At 57.7% G+C, this 21,621-nt stretch overlaps 2 protein-coding genes and 1 long non-coding RNA gene across 4 annotated transcripts; all 3 read left to right on the forward strand.

Moving 5' to 3' along the window:
- The first annotated feature begins 1,268 nt into the window (after positions 1–1,268).
- Positions 1,269–6,149, forward strand: Gjc2 (gap junction protein gamma 2). The gene is made up of 2 exons (XM_027922458.3): positions 1,269–2,576; positions 4,075–6,149. The coding sequence occupies exon 2, from the start codon at positions 4,094–4,096 to the stop codon at positions 5,399–5,401; it is 1,308 nt and encodes a 435-aa protein (XP_027778259.1). The 5' UTR covers positions 1,269–2,576; positions 4,075–4,093; the 3' UTR covers positions 5,402–6,149.
- Positions 6,150–9,235: 3,086 nt separating this feature from the next.
- LOC117794575 (uncharacterized) lies at positions 9,236–11,812 on the forward strand. Its single transcript, XR_004618468.2, has 3 exons — positions 9,236–9,386; positions 9,862–9,952; positions 11,294–11,812. It is a non-coding gene; the product is annotated as an uncharacterized lncRNA (long non-coding RNA).
- A 236-nt stretch (positions 11,813–12,048) lies between these two features.
- On the forward strand, positions 12,049–20,837 carry Iba57 (iron-sulfur cluster assembly factor IBA57). Of its 2 annotated transcripts, none has more exons than XM_027922434.2 (3): positions 12,049–12,422; positions 19,210–19,550; positions 19,702–20,837. In XM_027922434.2, the coding sequence occupies exons 1-3, from the start codon at positions 12,082–12,084 to the stop codon at positions 20,091–20,093; spliced, it is 1,074 nt and encodes a 357-aa protein (XP_027778235.1). In that variant the 5' UTR covers positions 12,049–12,081; the 3' UTR covers positions 20,094–20,837. The 2 variants fall into 2 exon arrangements, with proteins under 2 accessions (XP_027778235.1, XP_027778236.1); XM_027922435.2 differs by lacking the exon at positions 12,049–12,422 and adding an exon at positions 12,531–12,665.
- Positions 20,838–21,621: the final 784 nt, after the last annotated feature.

Genomic DNA, 21,621 nt, shown 5'->3' on the forward strand with positions numbered 1-21,621 from the left:
CGGGGTCCTTCCTGCGGTAGTTGTGGGAGGTCTCCCTGGTGACTCTGGAGGAGGCTGTCACCCCCATCCCTCTGTCTTCCCCACCCACACTCAGGCCAGCAGCCCCACTTCTGGAGGACCGGCCACTCAGTTCCAGGTTGTACTGCAGCAGCAGCTATCTCAATGGCAGGGCAGTGATTTTCCCTCATCCCACCTGGTCTCCATCTCTGAGGAAGGGGTGGCCCCTCCCCTCCTGGGTCCTGGTCCACGGGGCTCTGTGCCTCCCTGAGCACCCAGGGGGGGGCTCGACTGCAGGTGGGGAATGGCGGCAGGTGGGGCCCCTCGGGTACAGGCTGCAAGCTGTCCCACTCAGGAGAGCAGGTGGGGGAAGCACACATGATCACTACAGGGTACCCAGGGTGAGGGGTCCCCAGCCTGGAGTGCCAGGTCCCAGGCCAGTAGGCCCACAAGATGGCAGCAGTTACCTCAGCCCACGCCTGCATCTCCAGGCAGCTGGGGTCTGGCTGAATTTCTAGGCCACCTCCCAAGAAGCTCAAGTGTCCACTGACATGCTGGATTGCCCCCCAGGCCTGGGGGGCTTCCCCAGGGAGGTGCTGGCTGGTGTGGAATTGAGAGCCCGTGGTTGCACGAGTGTTCAAGTGGGTGTGAACCTAAACACGGGCTGCACACCCCTCGGCACACCTGTGTGGTTGAGAGGGGAGGCTGGAGACGTGGGAAGCAGGCTGGGACGAGGAGGCAGGAGAGAAAGGCCAAAGGTGGCCTGCCCGTGCACACAGGGGCAGCAGGCTCACTGCCATGGGCTGCCAAGGTCACCAGGGCCTGAGGGTTGGGTCCTGGTGGTTAAGGGTGCGCATCCCCTCTGGGCCAGCACGCCAGGAGATGCATGGTCGAAGCTCAGGTGGGTGTGCCAGGGCCCAGCCTGTAGGGTGGGCGCCGAGGCTGCTGTGGGTGAGTGTTACAGCCACCTCTGAGGACCCTGGGAGGGGACAATCAGGACTGGGGCCTCAGGCATGAGGGGTGCTGATGTGTGGACAAGGGACAGTCCCCCACCCAGCCCCTGCTTGGAGAGCTGAGCACTTGAGGGTGCCCCTCCAGCAGCCACCAGAGCAGGGGAAGCCCGGTCCTAGCCACCCCACTCTGAGAGGGGTGGACGCCTGAGGATGCCTGAGGGTGTTTCCCAGGACCTAGCTCAGAGCCAGTGATCAGGACTCGGGGGTGGGGGTGGGGGGGTGGGGTGGGGAAGCCCATCCTACTGCTGGTAGGTCTGGGGCTACTGGTCTCCCACTGTGCCAGGACTGGGCGTGCTGACCAGGCCCTGACATTGGAGATTGCTGACAGGCAGCCTTTCCTACTTGCCCTGGAAGAGACCCCCGCAGAGGCAGCCCCCACTGCCTGTACCCCCTCCACCAGCTCCATGCCTCCCCTATCACTGGGAGCCTCCCACCTGATGGCCTCAGAGTGCCCAGGGCTAGGGAACACCCAGGGCTGCTGGGCACAGGCAAGCCCTGTAGTGAGCCCCGGCCCCCACACTCCTGTGAGCCCTGATTTGCGCTCCCAACCCCACTGTTAGACCCTTGTCATCTCTGTGAGCCTTCTGTGAGTCCCTGCTCCTGCCCTGAACCCACATCCTTCCTCCAAACTCCAGAGCCTGCACCTCCTGCTCTTCCCTGGCCTCTGACTGACTGCTACAGGGCCAGCTGGGGTCACTCCTCCCTCGCACCACCATGCTCTTCACTGCCTGCCTTGGGCCTGACACCAGGGCGCCCCTTGGAGGAGCCAGGCCCTCCAGTGGACCCCCTCCCAGATCCCACTGTAGGCCTAGTGTTGGGGGAGGGTTCCCCTGCTCCAAGGCCCTGCACTGGCTGGCCCCTCTGTGGTGCGTCCTTTACTTTAAACACATGCGGACTCCCAGGAAAGCTGGGAAGTTCATGCAAGTTCCGTGAAGGTCACGAAGTTCCCCTGCCCTGGGATGCTGGACAAATTCGCCCAGGCATTCTGTAGTACGGCCCATGGGGAGGACTCCAGCTCTCTGCTTTGCGGGGCTGTGAGTTTGGGGAGGAAGAGCCCATCTCACAAATGGTACCCATACAGTGCTCGGCCATGGCACTGGCCTGGGTCATGGCAGAGACAGCAGTGATCACTGCGACGGTGGGACTCCTCTGTTCTGCCACCCTGGGAGGCAGGGTCCTTCCTGCCGCAGTGGTGGGAGGTGGGTCTGGTGGCAGGTGCATCTCCTGGCAGGATCTGTCTGCTCTCCTCATCTTGGCTCCACCCGTCACTGAAGCCCTCAGGGGTCTAAGCCCAGTCTAAGTCCAAGCAGCCTTAGCCACCAGGAGCGCTTTCAGCTGACTTGGTTTCCCTCCGACAGGCCCCGCTGTGTGTCTTGCTCCTGTGCACCCGCCTCGTGTTTAGGCTCCTCCTCTCCAAAGCCACCCTGTGTCCCTGCCCTGGCTCTGGCATCAGCGCTTCTTTCCTTTCAGGGACTTGGAGTTAGAGACAACAGCCTGGGGCCAGGCGCGTCCCCAGATCCTCAGGCGTTTTTGCATCCTGGCCCTTTCAGGTGACAGCAAAGACAGGTGTGCACAAACCCATGGTTTTCTGCATTTTGTCTGTGAACTTCCTCTGTGAAGCTGTCCACCTCTCTGGAAGGCTGGATAGGAGCTCCATGGGTCTGGCTGCCATCATTATCCACAGAGCATTCACCCGCTACGCAGACAGATGACGCGTGGAGAGGGGATGGGGAAGGGCAGGTGCATGTGTGTGCAAGTGCACAGGCATGTTGGTGTGCAGGAGCACCTGTGTGTGCAGTACTATGCACTGTGCCTCTGTGTGCGGTGAGGCAGCTGTGGCCTGGCAGCAGTTGGCTCTGGCCAGCAGAAGGGACAGCAGGACTCAGGCCAGAGGTAGGGGGCAGTTTGCCTGGCGCAGGGGCCTGGTGAGACCCTCATATTTACCCTATCAGGAGTCACCTGGTAACTCTCGTGGGTCCAGCTGCCTCCCCAACTGCCCAGACACTGACAGGCACCCTCAATTCCAGACCCAGATGCCAGTCTCCCCTCCAAAATGGCCTCCCTGTCCGTGGTCCTTATCCTCCATGGCTTTCTCCTCACATCCCCACCAGGTCCATAAGCAAACTCTGCCTGGCCAGACTCCCCTCTGTATGGCCAGGCCATGGCGTCACTGCTTGGTGGGGTCTCAGCTGCTTCACCTCTCCCTCCTGTGGCCTGGAATTCCCACCCAACAGGCCACACCTGCTGCCCTTCAGTGACTCCTGGTAGGGTAAATATGAGGGTCTCACCAGGCCCCAGAGCCCCTCTGAGCACATAGATGTGGCTGTCTCTGTCACTGCCCAAGGTGGCTGTGCATCATTGTGTTTTCAGCTTCACCAGACATTGTCCCACCTGGACAGATGCTGGCTTCCTTGGTTCCCCTAGCTGGGAACAGTCTAGAGGGAAGGAGCTAGGGCTGCACGGGGAGCCCCAGTGGTCCTGTGCTGGGAGAGGCAGCTGGCAGGCTAGGTGCAGCAGAACCAGCAGGGGCTTGGAGAGGATGGGGTCCTTTATCGAGGCAGAGGATCTCTAGAGCTGCTGTGCAGGGTATGGAGAGAGAAGGGCAGGGCTGCTGGGACTCAGGGCTGTGGGGGTTGATGGGGCTACTAGGGCTGGGGGCTGCAGAGGCTGGGAAGTTGGAGAAGTAGTGGGGGCTTGGGGGACTGGGTCCTGGAACAGACCCTCAGATACTGGGGCATAACTCTGTGGGAGCAGGAGGGAGTGGGGCAAGGTGGTGCAGCAGGATCTGACCACAGAGCTCCCCTGAGAAGTTCTGGGGAGAGAGGGATGGGCAGGTGCTCAACAAGAGATGTGGCTCTGCCAAGGAAGGTTCTCCCTAAGTCCCACGGACAGGGTCTTAGGCCTGGGTGGGGATGCCTTTCCCATCCAGGGAAGGCAAGATGGTGAGCTTGGGTCACCAGCTATAGGTAAGCTGAGCGACTGCAAGGCCCCTCGACTGAACCCTGAGTGCCAGGTTTCCAGATGCCCCCATCTGGCCGTCGTTGACTGCTGCCCACGCCCACAGGTCCTGCCCGCCCGCGCCCATGACCAACATGAGCTGGAGCTTCCTGACGCGGCTGCTGGAGGAGATCCACAACCACTCCACCTTCGTGGGCAAGGTGTGGCTCACCGTGCTGGTAGTCTTCCGCATCGTGTTGACTGCTGTGGGCGGCGAGTCTATCTATTCCGATGAGCAGTCTAAGTTTACTTGCAACACGCGGCAGCCGGGCTGTGACAACGTCTGCTACGATGCCTTCGCACCCCTGTCGCATGTGCGCTTCTGGGTCTTTCAGATCGTGGTCATCTCAACGCCCTCCGTCATGTACCTGGGCTACGCAGTCCACCGCCTGGCGCGTGCCTCGGAGCAGGAGCGGAGGCGCGCGCTCCGCCGCCGCCCAGGTCCCCGGCGCTCTCTCAGGGCGCACCTGCCACCGCCTGGATGGCCGGAGCCCACTGACCTGGGCGAGGCAGAACCCATGCTTGGGCTGGAGGAGGAAGAAGAGGAAGAGCCAGGACTGCCCGAGGGGCCGGGAGAGGACACGGAGGAGGAGCGCGCAGATGAGGTGGCAACCAAGGGGGCTGGGGTAGACGGCAAGGCGGCTGGGGGCCCGGGTCCAGCCGGGCAACACGATGGACGGCGACGCATCCAGCGCGAGGGACTGATGCGCGTGTACGTGGCCCAACTGGTGGTCAGGGCTGCCTTTGAGGTGGCTTTCTTGGTGGGCCAGTACCTACTGTATGGCTTCGAGGTGCGGCCCTTCTTCGCCTGCAGCCGCCAGCCCTGCCCACACGTGGTGGATTGCTTCGTGTCGCGGCCCACTGAGAAGACTGTCTTCCTGCTGGTCATGTACGTGGTCAGCTGCCTGTGTTTGTTGCTCAACCTCTGCGAGATGGCTCACCTGGGCCTGGGTAGCGCGCAGGACGCCGTACGTGGCCGCCGCGGTCCACCAGCGCAGGTGCCTGGTCCCGGGCCGCGCCCACCACCTTGTGCCTTCCCGGCCCCGGCCACCAGCCTGGCCTGCCCGCCCGACTACAGCCTGGTGGTGCGTGCTGCTGAGCGTGCACGCGCGCATGACCAGAATTTGGCTAATCTGGCCTTGCAGGCGCTGCGTGACGGGGCGGCAGCAGGCGGAGACCGGGATAGCCCGCCCTGCCCTGGGCTCTCCGCGGCCAACCGGGGGCCACCCAGAGCCAGCGCACCGGCTTCTGGAACCGGCAGCGCCACGTCTGGGGGCACCGCCGGAGAGCAGGGCCGGCCTGGGGCCCATGAGCGGCCAGGCGCCAAACCCAGGGCTGGCTCCGAGAAGGGCAGTAGCGGCAGCAGGGACGGAAAGGCCACTGTGTGGATCTGAAGATACTGGCGGGGATTGCTGATGTGGGGGGCTCTGGAGGAAAGTTGATCTCAATTCTGTTAAGACAGCGGCACCCAAGGCAGCTCTGGCTGCTTCTCCTGCCTGGGGAGGGACGTTGTAGGGAGGAGAAGGGGCTGAAGGCCAACAGGAGGCAGGGTCTGGGCACCTCTGAGGCTGAAAGACGGGGAGGAGGAAGCCTGTGTGCCCCCAAGGGTGGGCAAAGCAGGGGCCCCAGAATGACTGGCCGTGCCCCTGCTGAGCTGTTGGGCCCTCAGAGATGACCACTGCCTGCCTCCCATTCCTTCCCTCTGAGCTCCCTTGCAGCAACCCACTGACCACCTGAGTCCCTGGAACAGACATTTTGGGGACTGCAGTTTCCACTCGCTGCCACAATATGTGGTTCCTTTGCCACACCTTCAGCCTGGAGCCCTGGTTCCAGCAATCCCAGGACAGGCATAGGGTCCTGGGCTCAGCCCCAACCTGCACCAGTTCCTGGTTCTCCTGGGGTGACACTCTGCAGAGGACCTTTGATGGACAGGACCACCCCTTCTCTGAGCCTCTATGGCAAAAAGTATCAGCTAAGGTTTGCTGCCTAGACTGACAAAGCAGTGGTTGGGGACCTGTGGCTGGGTTATGCTAGAGGAAGGGGTCTTGGGAAGCCTGCCCATGACCTCTCTGCCTGCCTTCCTAATTCAGAGCCAGCTTTGGAACTAAGGGAGCAAAATAAAACTAACTTTTGTTTACAACAGGGTGTGTGCACTTGTGTACATCTGAGCACGAGTGAGTTTGTGTTAATATGCACACTGGTAACTGCATGCACTGTGGCTATGTATGTGACTGCATACATGTAAGCAGGCACGTGTGCCCAAGTGTCCACTACCAGCCACAGGGGGCACCTAGCTCAGCACCAGCCTGGCTGGGAGACCTCTCCCCAGGGACAAGCAGGGAGCAAGGCCTGAGATGGAGCTCCTGAAGGTCATTATCAGACACAAGATGGTGCCACTGGGTGCCAGGGAGTGTGCTGGGGCCAGGAAGTGGAGGCCACACTTGTCAGGAAACAAAGGACAGTCATGCACAAGGTTGCTCTGCCACTCATGGACAGGGCAGTCCATCTCAGGCGCTGGAGATGTTGGAATGCTGGCCAGAGTTTGCCACTCCCAGCAGGGGGCCATCTTGGTGCAGACCCCAGGTGACATAGCTGCCTCCCCACCTTCCTGGGCTGAAAACCCCTCTCTGGAGTCCCTGGTTCAAACCCTGGCTGAGTCCCAAGTCTAATGGCTGGCTGACTCTGGCCAGGCGCCAAGTGCATGCTAACTAAGTCCCTTTCCTTTCTGGGGCCTAGTTGATTGAGCCCCAGCTGACCTTCACCTCCAGGAGCCCTGACTTTAGGCTCAGCACCAGATGAACCCTGGCTCTAGGGGACCTCTGTCCCCAGGTGAATCCTCATTCCAAACTAAGCACTGCCCCACGAAGTCATGGATGGTGATTCTGGATGTGGTCTCTAAGAGGGTAGGAAAACACCATCCAGAGCAGGTGTCTCCTTCAGCGGGGCTACCTGCCAGCATCTCCTAATGAAAGTTCCACATTAGAGGCCATCCAGATCTGGAGCTGTGCTGCTGGAGGAGCTGCTGCTAGCGAAGGAAGGTCTCTGTGCTGGAACTATGGTGCCAAGCCTGGGATTGGGCATCGCTCTCACCCTCTCTCAACTTAACCAGTGCTGTTCGAGTCTTCACCTGATTGGATGAGGCCCACCATTGGCTTTCCTCTACCCAAAGGTTAATCTTGTGGGGAAACACTTCTCCAGACACTCACAATAATGGTTTTTGAAATTTTGTTTTTAATTGACGTATAATAATTGCACGTTATGGGTTAGATGTCTACAATGTATAAAACGTCTTTGTGTGCTGAGCCTTTGAATCCTGCCCTCTGGTTCTTTATGATATATATAATAACTGTCATCAACTACAGAGTGATGTTTGGCCAGGCACTTGGGCACCCTGTGGCCCAGCCGAGGGCGTGTGAGGGAACTGTCACACAGCCCAAGCAGATGATGTCTCCAGATCTCGGGCTGGTTTTGCTCCTCTGGAGATCTCCAGCCCGTACACACCCCTTTGCTGGAGCCAGTTCAGAGGGACCCAGGTGACAGGGAAGCTGCAAAGGGAGCTTCAGCCTGCTGGGCTGCCAAAACCTGCTTCTCCTCCATCCCCAGGTCCCAGGCACAGTGCAGGCAGGGCAGGCTTCCCCAGCCTCCGCCTGGGCTTGCCTCCACCTCCCTCCCCACCCTTTCCTCTCCACCATCTCGCAGTAGCCCTGGGTCCTGTAGGATGAGGACCCACCCCAGTGACCTCACCATACCTTAACACCCTCCTAGGAGGCCCACCTCAAACACAGCCTCGTTCTAAGGTCCCAGGGCTAGGACTTCAGACGCTGCCCAAGTACGATGGCTTATGTCCAGCTGGAAGCCACATGGCATGGAGGTGGACAAAGGAGCCCCAAGGGATAACTTCTCCTCCCAGAGACCTGGGGGCTTAGGGGCCACTGAGCCCATCAGTTTGGTGAGCATTTCATGGGGATCACTAGGTCTTGTTGCCCCATCTTCCCATCCAGAGCACCCCCACTGTCCTTGGCTCCCGTGGATCTGCAGGTCCCACCTCCAAGGCCATGTCCTCCACACCTGGGAAGAGCGGTGACCTCCAGCCTGAGCCTGAGCCCTAGTAGGAGGGCTGCCTCAAACGGTGCAAGAGGCAGCCCAGAGATTACTGGCCTCCTCATTCTGGGGAAGAAACCCACCCACATAGACCTGCTGCCTGACAGTCACTAGGTGCCACGCCTGTGGTACACCTGTCATCCTAGCCCCTCTGGAGGCGGAGGTAGGAGGATGGCAAGTTCAAGGCCAGCTGGGACAGACCCTGTCTCAAAAGTAAAATAAGGCTGTGGGGGATAGCTTGGTGGCAGAACATCTGTCCAGCATGCATGAGGTCCAGGTTTGATTCCCCAGTACCACAAGGCAAGACACCGAGCTACTGAAGATAAAACTCCCCATGCCTCAGTTTCCCTGACTGCATGGGATGACCACAAGGGCACCAGGCCAAGCCTGGACACTGCCCAGGGGTTGTTGGGACACGGGCCAGGCCCTGGAGCAGGATCAGGTTGGAATGCGCAGAGGGCAGGGCTGGACAGGGCCAGGTTCAGAGGCAGAATGGGGCAGCTCCTTCCTCCTTCCCCTGGGTGGGAGGAAGCCAAGAAAGAGGAAAACGGGAAACCATAGCTACCTGGGGAAATTGGGCTGGGACACAGGTCGGCCATTTCCCAGCTCTTACACCCCTACTGAAGCCAGCCCCACAGGATGAGTCCCTGTCTCCTGGAGCCTCCCTCCCACACACACCTGGCCACCCAAAGGCGAAGTCCATCTTATTTTCTCTGATTGCCTGTATCTCAACAGCCCAGTGGGTCTTGGCTGGCAGTCAGGGTGGGCCTGGAGGGCGCTGCAGGCCAGACCAACTCTGAGAGGCCAGATAAGCTGCCTGTGTGCCCTTCCTGCTAGCCCTGCATGGGTGGGAAGCCAGAGATGGGCTGACGTGAGGGCTGCGGAATGTGACCACAGCCCTGGGTGCTGCCCCCTGCCAGTGCTGTCCTGCCTGGCTTCCGTTCTCCTCACTGAGGCTGGCAGGGAGGTACCAGGTCACCCTCCAGCCCAGGGAAGAGGAGGGGGCGGTGGGCAGGCAGTGCATTCCAGCCTGGCTGCTGTCAATCAGGAAGCCTGTGGCCCAAGGGCCCCCAGGGTGGGGGAACTTTTGGGGTTTCTGCCTGGGCCTCTGCCAGTCCAGGTTCTGCCTCAACAGTGGTCAGGCCCAAATGGGAGGGATCCACAGCCCCATAGGATTTGGGCTAGACAGAGGGGCCTCGAAGGCAAAGTCCAGAGACTGAGGCCTGATCACAGCCAGAGTCTCAAGCTCAAGTGTCTTCTGTAGAGATGCCTTGGCAGGTAACTTGCTAATCCTCCAGTATTAACTGAGTGCCAGTATGTGCCAGGGCTGCCTGGAACCTGGGGTACAGCAGCGAGTTCCGGTAAAGATGCTCTGTTTGGCCAAACTGCAGTCAGAACCTCATAAAATTCAGCTTTAGCTGGACATGGTGGCACATACCTGTAAAGAATAGGCATTCACGGCACACAGCCGTAATCCCAGCTACTTGGGAGTCTGAGGCAGGAGAATCTCAAGTTCAAGGTTAGCCTGGGCAACTTAATGAGATTCTGTCTCAAAATAAAAGGGCTATGTATGCTCAGTGGTAGAATGCTCTTGGGTTTCAGTTCCCAGTCCTGGGGGGAAAACTCCACTTTTAGCTAGAAGCCCCACCCTCACCATCTGATGGTTTCTCATCCCTGGCCTGCCCACAGCAGAATCCTGCCACTGGGTCGAGTCGGAGCCCTCACCTGCATCTTCTCCTGGTTGTTTTTCCAGCTACCAACCAACCCACCTCCGTGGAGCTCCAGCTCTCCTCTGCCTTCACCACGGCCCCTCCATACAGGCTCCCTTGCTGTCATCTGAACAGGTACTGCGAGTAGCTGCACAAAACATCCCTCCTGCCTGGAGCTCAGGACCATAAACACAAAACCTTCAAAGGAGCTCTGACATGCTGGGCCAGAGTGGACAGCTGTGGAAAAAGGAGATGGCATGCAGGTCCCAGGGCAATCTGATGCACAGGTGCCCTGCACTGAGCCACAACTGGCCCCCTTACCCTTCCCCAAGAAGTGCCCTGGGGTGGCTGTGGCTCCTCAGCAGGTGATTCCTGCCATGGCGTCCCAAGTTCAGCCATGGGTGGTCCTGGGGAGGGCCCATGAGGCGAGAGACATGACCATCACAGCCAAACCATGTGTGACACTGGCTAGAAGGAGACCAGTGGGGGCATGATGGTAGCTGAGAGGCAGGTGGTGTCTGTCATGCCACAATGTCACTGCTCAGAGGCTAGAGGTATAGGCACTTGTCGTTGTCCTTGGGAGACACATGGAGATGGTGAGTCCTATGCCTGCAGCCAACATCCCCAGGGCCCAGCAAACAAAAGAGCAAAATGTGAGAGACTGTGGAGAAGGAAGAGGCAGTAAGAAGTGGGCCATCAGGAACAGAGGGGACAGCCACATGACTGTTCCTTTTGTCACTCCTTTGGTGTCCGTGAGCTGGGAGTGTATCAACACAGGATACTGAACATTCTCACCTCTCCACACCTAGGTTGAAATCCTCTCCCAGGCCATGGTGTCAGGAGGTAGGACCTCTGGGACATGATGAGGTCATGAGGGGAGCCTCTTGATGGGATGAGTCCTTATAAAAGGACCCCAGGAGGTCCCTGCCCCTCCAGGCAGCAGCCCTCACTGTAACCTGCCCTGCCTAGACCTTGGACTTCTAGCCTGCAGGAAGTTACTCTTGAGCTGTAGCAGCTGAATAGGCATTCACGGAGCCTCAGGCCACCGCACTCCTTGACCTCAGTGTGACTTCGAAATGAGGCCCTAAAGGACATGGTTAGGTTAAATGTGGTCACTGCCGGGACCTTAATCCTACAGGATTGGTGTCCTCATAAGAAAAGATTAGGACACACATACATAGAGTAATGACCATTCGAGGACACGGCCTCACCAGAAACTAGACCTGTGGCACATCTGGAGATTTGGCCTCAAGAACGTCCAGACAAAAAACTACTGTTTGACAGACCCCACACCCTGGCTGCAGCACTTTATAACGGTAGCCAAAACAGACGAGGGCTCTCTAGGAAACAGGTTGGCAGTTTCTCAAAAAACTTAGCATCATCATATGGCCCAATAATCCCACCTCTGGGAACATACCCCCAAGAATCCAAAGTGGGTTCTCAAAGAGATAGCTGTCTGTCCACCCATGTTCACAGGGGCCAGAAGCTGAAAGCAGGCTAAGGGCCCACTGAAGGATGAACAGGTGAACCAAGTGAGATCTACTCATATAGCTGAATACGACTCATCTTCCAAAAGAAGAACATTCTGCCAGCTGTGGTGGACACCCACAGATACTCAGGTGGGACGCTCGAGCCCAGAGGTGCAAGATGGGCCTGAGCAACAGAGTAAGCCCTGTGTGTGGGGGGATGAACCCGGAGCCCACTGTGCCACGTAGAACTAGGCAGACACGAAGGGCAGCCACAGCATGACTGCACCCCAGGAAGCCCCTGGAGCCCTCCCACTCCAACGGAGGAACACGGGGGAACCGAGCTTCCGTCTGGAAAGAAGTGCTGGGGATGGGCGTGGCTACAGAGCAGCGGAACATGCTGAACTGAACGCCCACACCGTTACCAGGACAAGCATTGTTACCACAATTAAAAAAGTGGTTAAGAAGGCCAATTTTAGGCGTTATGTTCTGACCCACAATGAAACGAACCTCCCACACGGAGACGGGGAGCCAGCCTGGCAATACTCGGGGGCGATGCCAGAGCGCTGACGGACAGGCGCAGGCCCCGCCCCACACGCCCCGCCGGCACCGCAGTTCTTCCCACCCACGCAGCCCCGCCCCTCGCGCACGCCCCGCCCTTATCTCGGCCCGCGGGGCCACACCCCTGTCCCCACCCTGACACACCCCTCCCGCGCACACGCCTGTCCCTTTCTACCGGCGGCTGCCGCCAGAGGCCGCTGTAGCGCCTGCCCTCCCGCCGCCTCACTAGTGCCCAAGATGGCGGTCGCGACGCTTCTCCGGGGCGCGGCTCCGGGACGCGGCGGCCCAGCTTGGCGCTGGAGGCTGCACGCGGTCCCGAGGCGCCGTCTGGCTCATAGCTCTGGCCGTTTTGGCAGGGACCGTACGGATAGGGCGGCTTGGGCGTGTTTCCTGCTAGACGAGCGCTCCCTGCTGCGCGTGCGCGGCCCGGACGCGGCGCCCTTCCTGCTGGGGCTACTGACCAATGAGCTGCCGCTTCCGGGTTCCCCGGACCACGCGGCCACGCCTCCTGTGCGCGCGGCCTACGCCCACTTCCTAAACGTTCAGGGGCGCACGCTTTATGACGTCATCCTGTACGGGTGAGCACGGGCGTGGGTAGTAAACTTGGGGAGGGGCGGGGGATGCGTAAGGGGTGGGCCTCTGAGGGAGAGGCGGGGCGCTGAGCGGGGGAAGGATGGACTGGACTGTCTGGAGGGGATGCTCAGGGCTGGGGAGTGTGCGCTGGTCTCCCAGGCGAGAGCACCCAGCGGAGGGTGGGCTGGACAACCCACTGTCTGCATCTGCATCATAGGGAGCACCTGCTGGCGTGAATGGAGAGACAGGTGACCCCAGGCCCGTGTGCACTAGGGCTGGTTCTTGTTTCTGGACCCTCTGTGGGGCGAACAGATGGACCTCTCTGTGGGGGTGAACGATGCGTGCCACCTCTGTGCTCAGCCTCTGCTCCTCCTTCCTCGGCATCTCGCTGTAGTTCTGCCTTTTCTGAATGACCAGAGTTGGAGGCACGCAGGATGCAGCCTTTCAGAAGGCCTCTTTCCCTAGTGGTATGCCTGTGGGTTTCGCCTTCGTTAGCTGATTGCTGAGTTTTAAGGTCTCTGCCTTGGATATCAGTTCTTCATTGTCTTTTGTTTCTGTTGGAGTCCAGCTCCAACAGGGCGTCTCAGGAGACGAATGGATGGTGAGGAGTTGGCTTAAGGGGGTGAAGAAACAACACATACACAAAAGTGAAGGTGCTGAATCCCAATCTTTACTTGTGAAGCTAATCATATATACTTTTCATTTTGGCAGGCTCACAGTACTTTGTGGTTACAAAACAGGAATCATTATTCAAAGAAACAAAATTTTATGTAGCTACAATTAGATAAGAAGAATGTATCTTGGCTTATGCATAAGCAAGCATTTTTATTTTCAGCTCACGTTTGCTTTGAGCTATTTCTGCTTAGTTAGCTTTTAGTAATAGTTAGAAATCTCCCAGACTATTGGCCTATACCTTGACTATTCTTTCTTGACTTACTGACTAGAACCGCAGCCGCGGTTATGGCAAGTGGTTAACTTGAAAAGAGAGGCTACTAATTTTAATCAAACAAAGAGTAAGAGCACAAACCATTGTGCACAGGAACAAGAACAAGTTGCCCAGTACCAAGCACTAATCTGTCTTCTTAACATTAATTCTTCTTCTCTAGATTTTAATTTAATTTCTCAAACATTTCCTTGACTATTTTTCCTACAGGGGGTTTCTCATTAAACATTAGCAATTTATGTTCCACAGCTGAATCATTGCATTTAGAGCAAACAGATTGATTCTTTAGAAGTAGTTGCATCAATTGGAAAGTCATGTTTTTTCCTTCATACTTAATGGTCATATGAGAAGTCGCAACTATACTTATTAACAGGAATAGAAAAACAAACCAGCCCATTCCCAGAAACATACTGCCCTCCTCCAGAGGATGGATGCCCTGTGCCATCCACTTCAGTAGGGCCTTGCCTTTGCCTGAGTCAGGGGAGGGGCGCAGCATGCTTCCACTCCCAGATGAGACTCCAGTATTTTGAAGCTTTCTCTGGTGCCTTTTTTGTCAGTGGTTTTGACCTGTCTTTCTCTTGGAGGCTGGGAGGGCAGGACTGGACTGTGGCCTCAGTGTGTGCTGAACTCTGTGGGACTCCTGTGCAGTCTCAGTCCTAGGGCAGTGTTGCTCTCAGAAGGAACCCAGAGGAGTCAGAAGGCATCCCATGCCTGTTTGTCTTCCATCGAGATGTCCCCTTGCCCTGTGGGTACACATGATGAGCCGCAACTTGGGCTTGTCTTGGCTCTCTCCTCCCTCCCAAGTGGCCAGGGTTCCATGACCCACATGGACACAAGCTTTGCCTGAGTCTCTGGTCTCCACTGTATCTGGGCTCTGGTCACCATAAGACCAGCACCAAGAAACAGGAGAGACTTGTTTGGAGAAGAATGATTGCAAACCCTTGGACCTGACCCTTGCATAGGTTTCCCCTGGGGCATGCAGCTTGCCCGTCATTAGGATGTCTAGGACCTGGTCCCTGTCCACCTGTGTGTCCTGCACCCCAGTCCCCAGGACTCCCGAGCCTTTGTCCTTGCTCAGGATCCTGTGGTTTGAGGCTCTCCCTTGCAAGGTGGGGTGGAGGCTGGGCCTGCACCAGCCTTTGTAGGGGCAGTTGGTATTCCAGACGGGGCTCTATGGGATCAGGAGGAGACCTCTATGTAGGGCTTGGGGGGTTGGCTTCTCTGCCCTGGTGGCAGTGCCCTCCCTCTGCAGGATGCACCTGTGGCCATGTAGAAGTGGAGGCATGTACATGCCTGGGTGCTGCTTCATGGGGGCAGCCCTCCTGTTGGGCCAGACCTGCCCAGAGCCCACCTCCTCTGCCTGGGCTTTGCACGCTGGCAGGGCTGCAGGACTCAGGAGAGCACGGGTGCAGCATTTGGGGTATACTCACATACTAGGTCTTTCATTTCCCTGGGCTCTGCTATGTGGTTTTGACCAACCTCAGTGGAAAGTTTGAAAAGGTAACCTGGCCTGTGTTGAACGTGTGCAGACTCCACTCCTCTCCGTTCCCTCAGTGGTGCATAGTGTCAGCCATCACATGGGTGTGCGCTGTGTCAGGTATTCCAGACCACCCGAGGTGACCTGAAGGTGGGAGGTGTGTGTGAGTTCTGTGCAAAGTCTGCACCATTTGAAATAAGGACCCTTTGGATACTGAGGGATGACAGTGCTAAGACTCACGCCCTGCTGATCTTCAGTTCAGATGTAACTCAGATGTCCTGTATTTCATCTGTGGTTCTGCCCCCTGGAGACACCGGGCAGTGTCTGTCTGTGGTGGTAGTCCTCAGAGCTGAGTGGGCATGTCCAGTGTCCTGACAGACAGTGCCACAGTGCTGAGATCGAGAGAGATGCCCCAATCCTGCTCACCTGTACCTCAAGGCTACTGCTACCGTCAGTCCCCGTCAATCCAGAGGGAGCTAGACCTCCTTCTGGTCCCAGTGCTGCAGGGAGGACTTGGGGCCACAACCCAGCCTTGGCTGTACAAAGGAACTTACGTTGTTCTCATTCACAGGCACACCTGGGTGTAAGTGCCCTGCCCCCAGAACCTAGGCCCCATGAGAAGTAGTGAGGCTGGGGGTGCCCAGCAAATACCAGGTGGAGGGGTTAACTCAGCCTGGGTGGGCATCTGAGCCAAGTAGAGCAGCTAAGCCAGTGTCTGCAGCCCATTGGGAACCAGGGACCTGCCTTGGAGCTCAGGACACACTGGTTGGCTGTGGAGCCCGTGACCCATTCCTGTACCCTCGCCCCTCCCTGCCCTGCGGCTGTGGCCCTCCCCGGCCTCTGCAGCTCCTGTTCTTGCCCTGCAGGGCTCGAAGTCTCCCCTGCTCACCTGGACCCTTCATCCACAGGTGGCAGCCGGCCTGTCCCTCCTCGGGCAGTTGGCAGCCAGCAGCCAGGATGCCCGGCCCTGTGAGGTGGGCCAGGTGGTCACCTTGCCATACTGGCCTTACCTGTGGCCCTCCATCTCCCTCTGCTGGTGCCACTCTCCCGCCTTGCACTTTCCCTCAGCTCGCCCTTGCTCTTCCTTTCTTGCTGGGCTCTATACCCACTTCTGACGGCTGCTTCCCGGGTTTCACTTAGTCTTTCTGCTGGCTTTACTGTAGATTTTTAAAATGAAAACATGCATTTGGGTAAAATCCATAATAATGTGAAAAGGGTCATGACGGAAAGTACCCTTGTGCTGCCTTCTCCCTCAGCGTGAATCCCCCACCTAGAGGCCGCTCCTTTCCTTTTTAGTTTTTTGTTTGGAATAATTATAGGTTCCCAGAGAACTGCAAAAGCACTGTGTGCGAGAGGTCCCAGTTTCCCAACTGTGGCCAAGGACCACAAGCAGGAAGCAGAGGGCAGCCAACCTTGGGCTTTTCCAGATGTCTTATCTGTCAAGGATTGCAGCTCTGAGGGTTTACGCCCATGTAGATTCGCTCAACCATGATCCAGATCCAGAACATTCCATGCCTAGGCGGCCTCTCCTGCTCTGGATGGGCACCTGCCCCAGCCCCCCATCTCTCTGTCATTTCAGGAGCATCCTGGGGGGATATGTGCAGTTGCAGTACCTTGGGGTTGGCTCTCAGGCCTCCCCACTTGGTCACTGTCCCTTCTCCTTGCCTGCTGTAGCCAGGTGGCTATAGTTTCGTGGGCCCTTGCCCTTCACTTTCTGGCAATTAGTAGTTAGCTGGCTGCTGTGAACTCTTGGGTTCTCAGTGTGCAGTTGTCATTTCTGCAGGAAAGGTACCCTGGAGGCAGATGCTGAGCTGTGTGTGGTGGTGTCACTCGTGAGGGGGTTTGGAGGTCTCCCCAGAGGCAGAGGACAGGTCAGATTTCAGCGAAGAGGGAGAACTTCATTAGAGAGTAAGGTGAAGGTACACATTCTCAGAGCAGAATTCAGGCCATCTGAACAGTGAGAGGTGCCTCTTGGGGTCTCTAGCTGTTTTAGAGGAGCTTTTGTGAGGAAGGGGCCTGGGAAGGCATGTGGGATTGGTGTCACCCTGGGATCACAAGACTGTTCATGGTGATATGGCCATTCTCAGGCTCTTTAGGTGGAGGCTATCTCCTCTCTCTGGTCAGTAGATGACATCTGGAGTGTACCCTACATCATAGGCTTCTTTTTCTTTTTTAAAAATTCTTGATAATTTCTATTTATTTTTTTTTATGTGGTGCTGAGGATTGAACCCAGGGCCTTGCGCATACTAGGCCACACTCAACCACTGAGCCACAGCCCCAGCCCCATCGTAGGTTTCTTTTTTTTTTTTTTAATATTTATTTTTTGGTTAGACACAATACCTTTATTTTGTTTATTTAGTTTTATGTGGTGTTGAGGATCGAACCCAGGGCCTCACCCATACTAGGCGAGCACTCTGCCGCTGAGCCACAACCTCAGTCCCCCATCATAGGTTTCTTAAAACATGGTATTTCCCTTTGTTGTATCTGTTTTAAAAGCACACGTGTCGGTACCTTGCACAGGTGGATCACAAGTGCCCAGGGCAGTTTCCTTAATGAGTGGATTCACGGTGGTCAAGACTGTGGGTGAACCTGCAGTGACTTCAAGGCGTACCCAATTTATCAGGGGTCTGGTGGTGGCCAGCAGGGAGGAAACCCAGCCTGGAGAGGAGGGAGGCACCCCACAGGGTTCCTTTCTCTTCCTGTCCCTTGCCTTTTACTTCTCCTGTCCCACTTCAGCTGCATGTTTGGTCTCATAAGAAACTGCCAGCTGTTTGCTTTCTGACCAAAGGTGCCGAGTGACCATTCGTCTCCTCCACATCCTTGTGGGCATGCAGGTTGCCATCTCTCTCTGCTTTGGCCATTTTGGTGGTGTGACATAAATCTTGAGGTGTATCCAACGTGAGTTTCACTAGTGACCAGTGGTGCCAACCTTGTCACACACTGGCATTCTAAATCCACACCTGTGAACAGTGTGCTTTTCCATCTCCCGTGGATGACCCCTTGAATTCTGTGATGTTGCTTGGGAGGTATTTGCTTTGACTCACTGTGCCAGGGTTCAGTACCTGCCTGTTGCCAGGTGACAAGGGGTGCCCAGGCAGTGTCTGGACTGTGGGATGAGGCCAGAGATGGTGCCGTGGAGTGTATTCCTGCCCACAGCTCTTTCTCTGGAGAGAACTTAGTGCCCTCTGGCCTGGGAGGGGCTGGGGCACCTGCTTATTATGGCTCTTCTCTCCTGTGCCCCTCCTGGAGTCTCGGCTTCCATGGGGCTGTGGATTCAGGCTCAGTCCACCTCCGCAACCCAGGCTGAATCCTGGATGTCTCCGTTCCCCACCAGCAAGTCTTTATGAGTCCCTGTCTTTAAGTGGCCTTGATTTCTGTCTGGCCAGGGTTATTTGAGTGGTGCGGTTCAAATCCCTTGCAGTGGGCAGTGTGAAAGTTAGCGTGTTTCTGGGACTTACTTTGGGGTAATGGGCATGAGTATGGGCAGGGTGTGGCCTCTCAGAACACTGCACCTGGCTGAACCCCACTGGCTCTCACTCCCTCCACCTCAGGACCCACCTCAGGACTCTTGGGCTCTTCAGTGTCTTCCTGGGACTGCAGAAGGCAGGTCCTGGCTGTCCACGGCCTTCTACCTCCTGGAGCCAGGATACCTCTGTGTCCCTTCCATGAGGCTCACCCCCTTGCCTCTCTGCAGGGCAGTTGGCCGAGTCTCATCTTTCCCATCCTGGCTCAGCAGCTGCTCAGCACAATGCCTTTCCGTGGGTGTTGTCACTCTGCAGCCTGTGATGGGTCTGGCCCCACCGAAGCGTGGCTCTCAGTTCCCACGTACTGTTGTGCAGGAGCAGCCCTGGGAGAACAGGTGCCAGGCTCCCTGTACCTACTCGCGCAGTGCCCCTGTGTACCTACGTGGGGTGTGCTATGCAGGTGCAGCCCTGGGTGGCCAGGTCACAACTGTTGGCCTGCTGGTCCTCACTGCGTCTGTGTGCTCTTGTGGAGCTATATGGTCCATGGTGGCCGTGTGCAGGGTTCTCTTGTCACTTCCTGGGTGTTGAGACCAAGGCCCTCTTTGGACTGCAGGCTGCAGCCCTACCCAGCCAGGATCACGACTTTCTGCACATTGGTCTCTGCAGGTCACTTGTGTGCTGTGAGGACATGTGTCTGGAGGGGCAGTCCTTTGTGGCTGTGGCCATGGCTCTTAGCATGTTGGTGTGCAGGGCATCCTTGTCTGCTGGGTGCTCTGTGCCCTGGAGGCCCAGCCCATCGTGGCCTGGGGCACCATTCTCTGCCCACTACTACTCACTATGTGCTTGGTGAGCTGGCTGGGGGCGGGTGCTTCTGCCTGCCCTCGAGCCTCCTGCCTCTCTCCTGGCAGGCTCCCCGGGTATGCAGAGGAGGCATCAGGCTTCTTCTTGGAGTGTGACAGCTCTGTGCTGGGCGCACTGCAGAAGCACCTTGCACTGTACAAGATACGGCGGAAAGTTACAATGGAGCCGCGCCCAGAGCTCCGAGTGTGGGCGGTGCTGCCCAACTCTCCCCAGGCTGACCAGACTGCACCGCTGCAGGAGAGGGCAGAGGCCACTGCCATCCTCACCCGCGATCCCCGGACTGCATGCATGGGGTGGCGGCTCCTTACCCAGGAGGAGGGTCCAGCCCTGCTGCCCCGGGCCCAGCTTGGAGACCTCCAGGATTATCATACGCACCGATACCAGCAAGGTATGAGTGGGGCAGGGCTGTGGGGTAGCAGGGTAGGACAGCTGGGGGCTCCTGGAGGGCAGGACAGGGGCTGGGGGTGGTTGGCACAGGTGGTGGGCCGTGGGAGGGCAAGGGTGCTGGTAGGCCCATCTCTGGTTTCTGATCCCCACAGGCATCCCTGAGGGGGTCCGTGACCTGCCCCCAGGGGTGGCTTTGCCTCTGGAGTCCAACCTGGCCTTTATGAATGGCGTGAGCTTCACCAAGGGCTGCTACATCGGCCAGGAGCTGACCACCCGCACCCACCACATGGGTGTCATCCGCAAGCGGCTCCTCCCTGTGCGGCTGACTGGCCTTCTCCCTGCAGGCGGTGTGGGCCCCGGCACTGCAGTACTGACTGCATCGGGACAGGCAGCAGGCAAATTCAGGGCTGGCCAGGGGAATGTGGGGCTGGCCCTGCTGCGTTTGGAGAAAATCAAGGGTCCTCTCCACATCAGGATCTCTGAAAGTGATCAGGTGGCAGTAACTGCATCCGTGCCAGGCTGGTGGCCTGTGGCCACCAAGTAGTCCTAGACACCCTCCACTCTGCAAGCCTTAGAGTTACGGGGCGCCTTGGGGCCTCTGTTCCTGGTATTCAGTCTGTCTGCTGTGCCCTCTTGGGTATGAGCAGGGTGAACGTGGGTGCTCCCTGTGGTGGCCACTTGAGCACACCTACCTGGGGAGGTTCCTGAGTGTGCATGGTTGCCCCGGGCTTCAGGTGGGTGCATCCTGTGGAGGGTCCCAGACTCATGAACTGACTGTGGGGAGTTCAATGCTGGGGACAGGATGGAGAGCCCGCGTCCACCCGTGCACGGTGCTGAGTCCTTGCCTGGGCCAGGCCCCGGATGAGCTCACACACGGTCTGTGAGCACAAGAGCGTGAGCCTTTGTCAGTCCTGGCAGCTCCCTGGCATTGTCCCCCACTGTGGGGGATGTGTCCTGTGTGCCTCCAGAATGGGTCACTGGAGGAGGCAGGCACCTGTGTGTGCCAGGTAGCTCTGGTTTTGGGTGGCCAGGTGAGCCCTGCTCACTCCACACTGGGAATCCAGCCCCTCCTCCGGAAGCCCCAGGAGGGGCAGGGCCCAGCTGCTGCTGCTTTCTCCCGCCTTACCTGTTTGCAGGTTTGGGGACATATATGTGTGCTTTCAGTCAGTGAGCGACTTGCTGGTGAGTGATGGCCTGTTTGAACCACTGTCTTCTTCCCTCTGTTGCCAAGTGGACTGGCCACTGGGGTAGCCCTCGGAGGGACTATTAAAGTGTGACCTGAAGCAGCGCCTTGGGAGTCTTGTCTCATTCTGGGTGGGAGGAGGCTGTTCTTTGTTTTGGGGGTCTGGTGGGCTGGACACAGGAAACAGCTCTCCCTGAAGAATAAGCAGACACAGCAGGTGAACTGAATCTGGCTTGTAGTGTAGGTCAGTGGAGGAACCCCTGCTCAGCATGTGCAGACCTGGGTCAGATCCCCAGCACCGCCTGAAAAGCAGATAAGTAACCTGTAATTCACGGAGTCGCGGGCGCTGCTGCACTGCAAAGACTGGGGAAGTCCCAGGGGTGGGCCTGGGTGAGTGGAGGGCCCTCTAGAACCTGTCGCCTCGGGTGGGGGCTGGGACTCAGAGTGAACTCTGGCCTGAGTACAGGGGCTCAGGAGGAGGCCGGGCATGTGTTAGTTGACTTGTGTCACTGTGACCAGAACCCCTCTCAGGAGAACTTAGAGGAGGGAGCTTACTGTGCTCATGGTCTCAGAGGTCTCAGTTCACAGTCGGCTGATTCCTTGCTCTGGGCCCAAGGAGAGGCGGGACATCATGATGGAAGGATGGAAGGACGAGGTGGAGGAAAGCTGCTTAGCTCCCAGCAGCCAGGAAGCAGAGAGAACAGGAGGCACCAGGGGCAAAAATATCAACCCCAAGGCAGGCCCTGGTGAACCACCTCCTCCAGCCAGAGCCCCCGCCCGTGGTCACCACCCCCAGAGCAGGAATCAGTTCAGATGATGAGCCCGGCAGATGATCATCTCAGTCTAACCATTTCACCTTTGGGCATTCCTGTATTGTTTCATGAGCTTT

This window comes from Marmota flaviventris, chromosome 5, assembly GCF_047511675.1.
Source record: "Marmota flaviventris isolate mMarFla1 chromosome 5, mMarFla1.hap1, whole genome shotgun sequence".
NCBI classification, from domain to species: Eukaryota; Metazoa; Chordata; class Mammalia; order Rodentia; family Sciuridae; genus Marmota; species Marmota flaviventris.

Coding starts and splice junctions, on each gene's coding strand:
- Gjc2 (XM_027922458.3), top strand. CDS start 4,094: ATGACCAACATGAGCTGGAGCTTCCTGACGCGGCTGCTGGAGGAGATC.
- Iba57 (XM_027922434.2), top strand. CDS start 12,082: ATGGCGGTCGCGACGCTTCTCCGGGGCGCGGCTCCGGGACGCGGCGGC. Junction 12,423..19,209: donor TATGACGTCATCCTGTACGG/GTGAGCACGGGC, acceptor CTCTCCTGGCAG/GCTCCCCGGGTATGCAGAGG. Junction 19,551..19,701: donor TACGCACCGATACCAGCAAG/GTATGAGTGGGG, acceptor TGATCCCCACAG/GCATCCCTGAGGGGGTCCGT.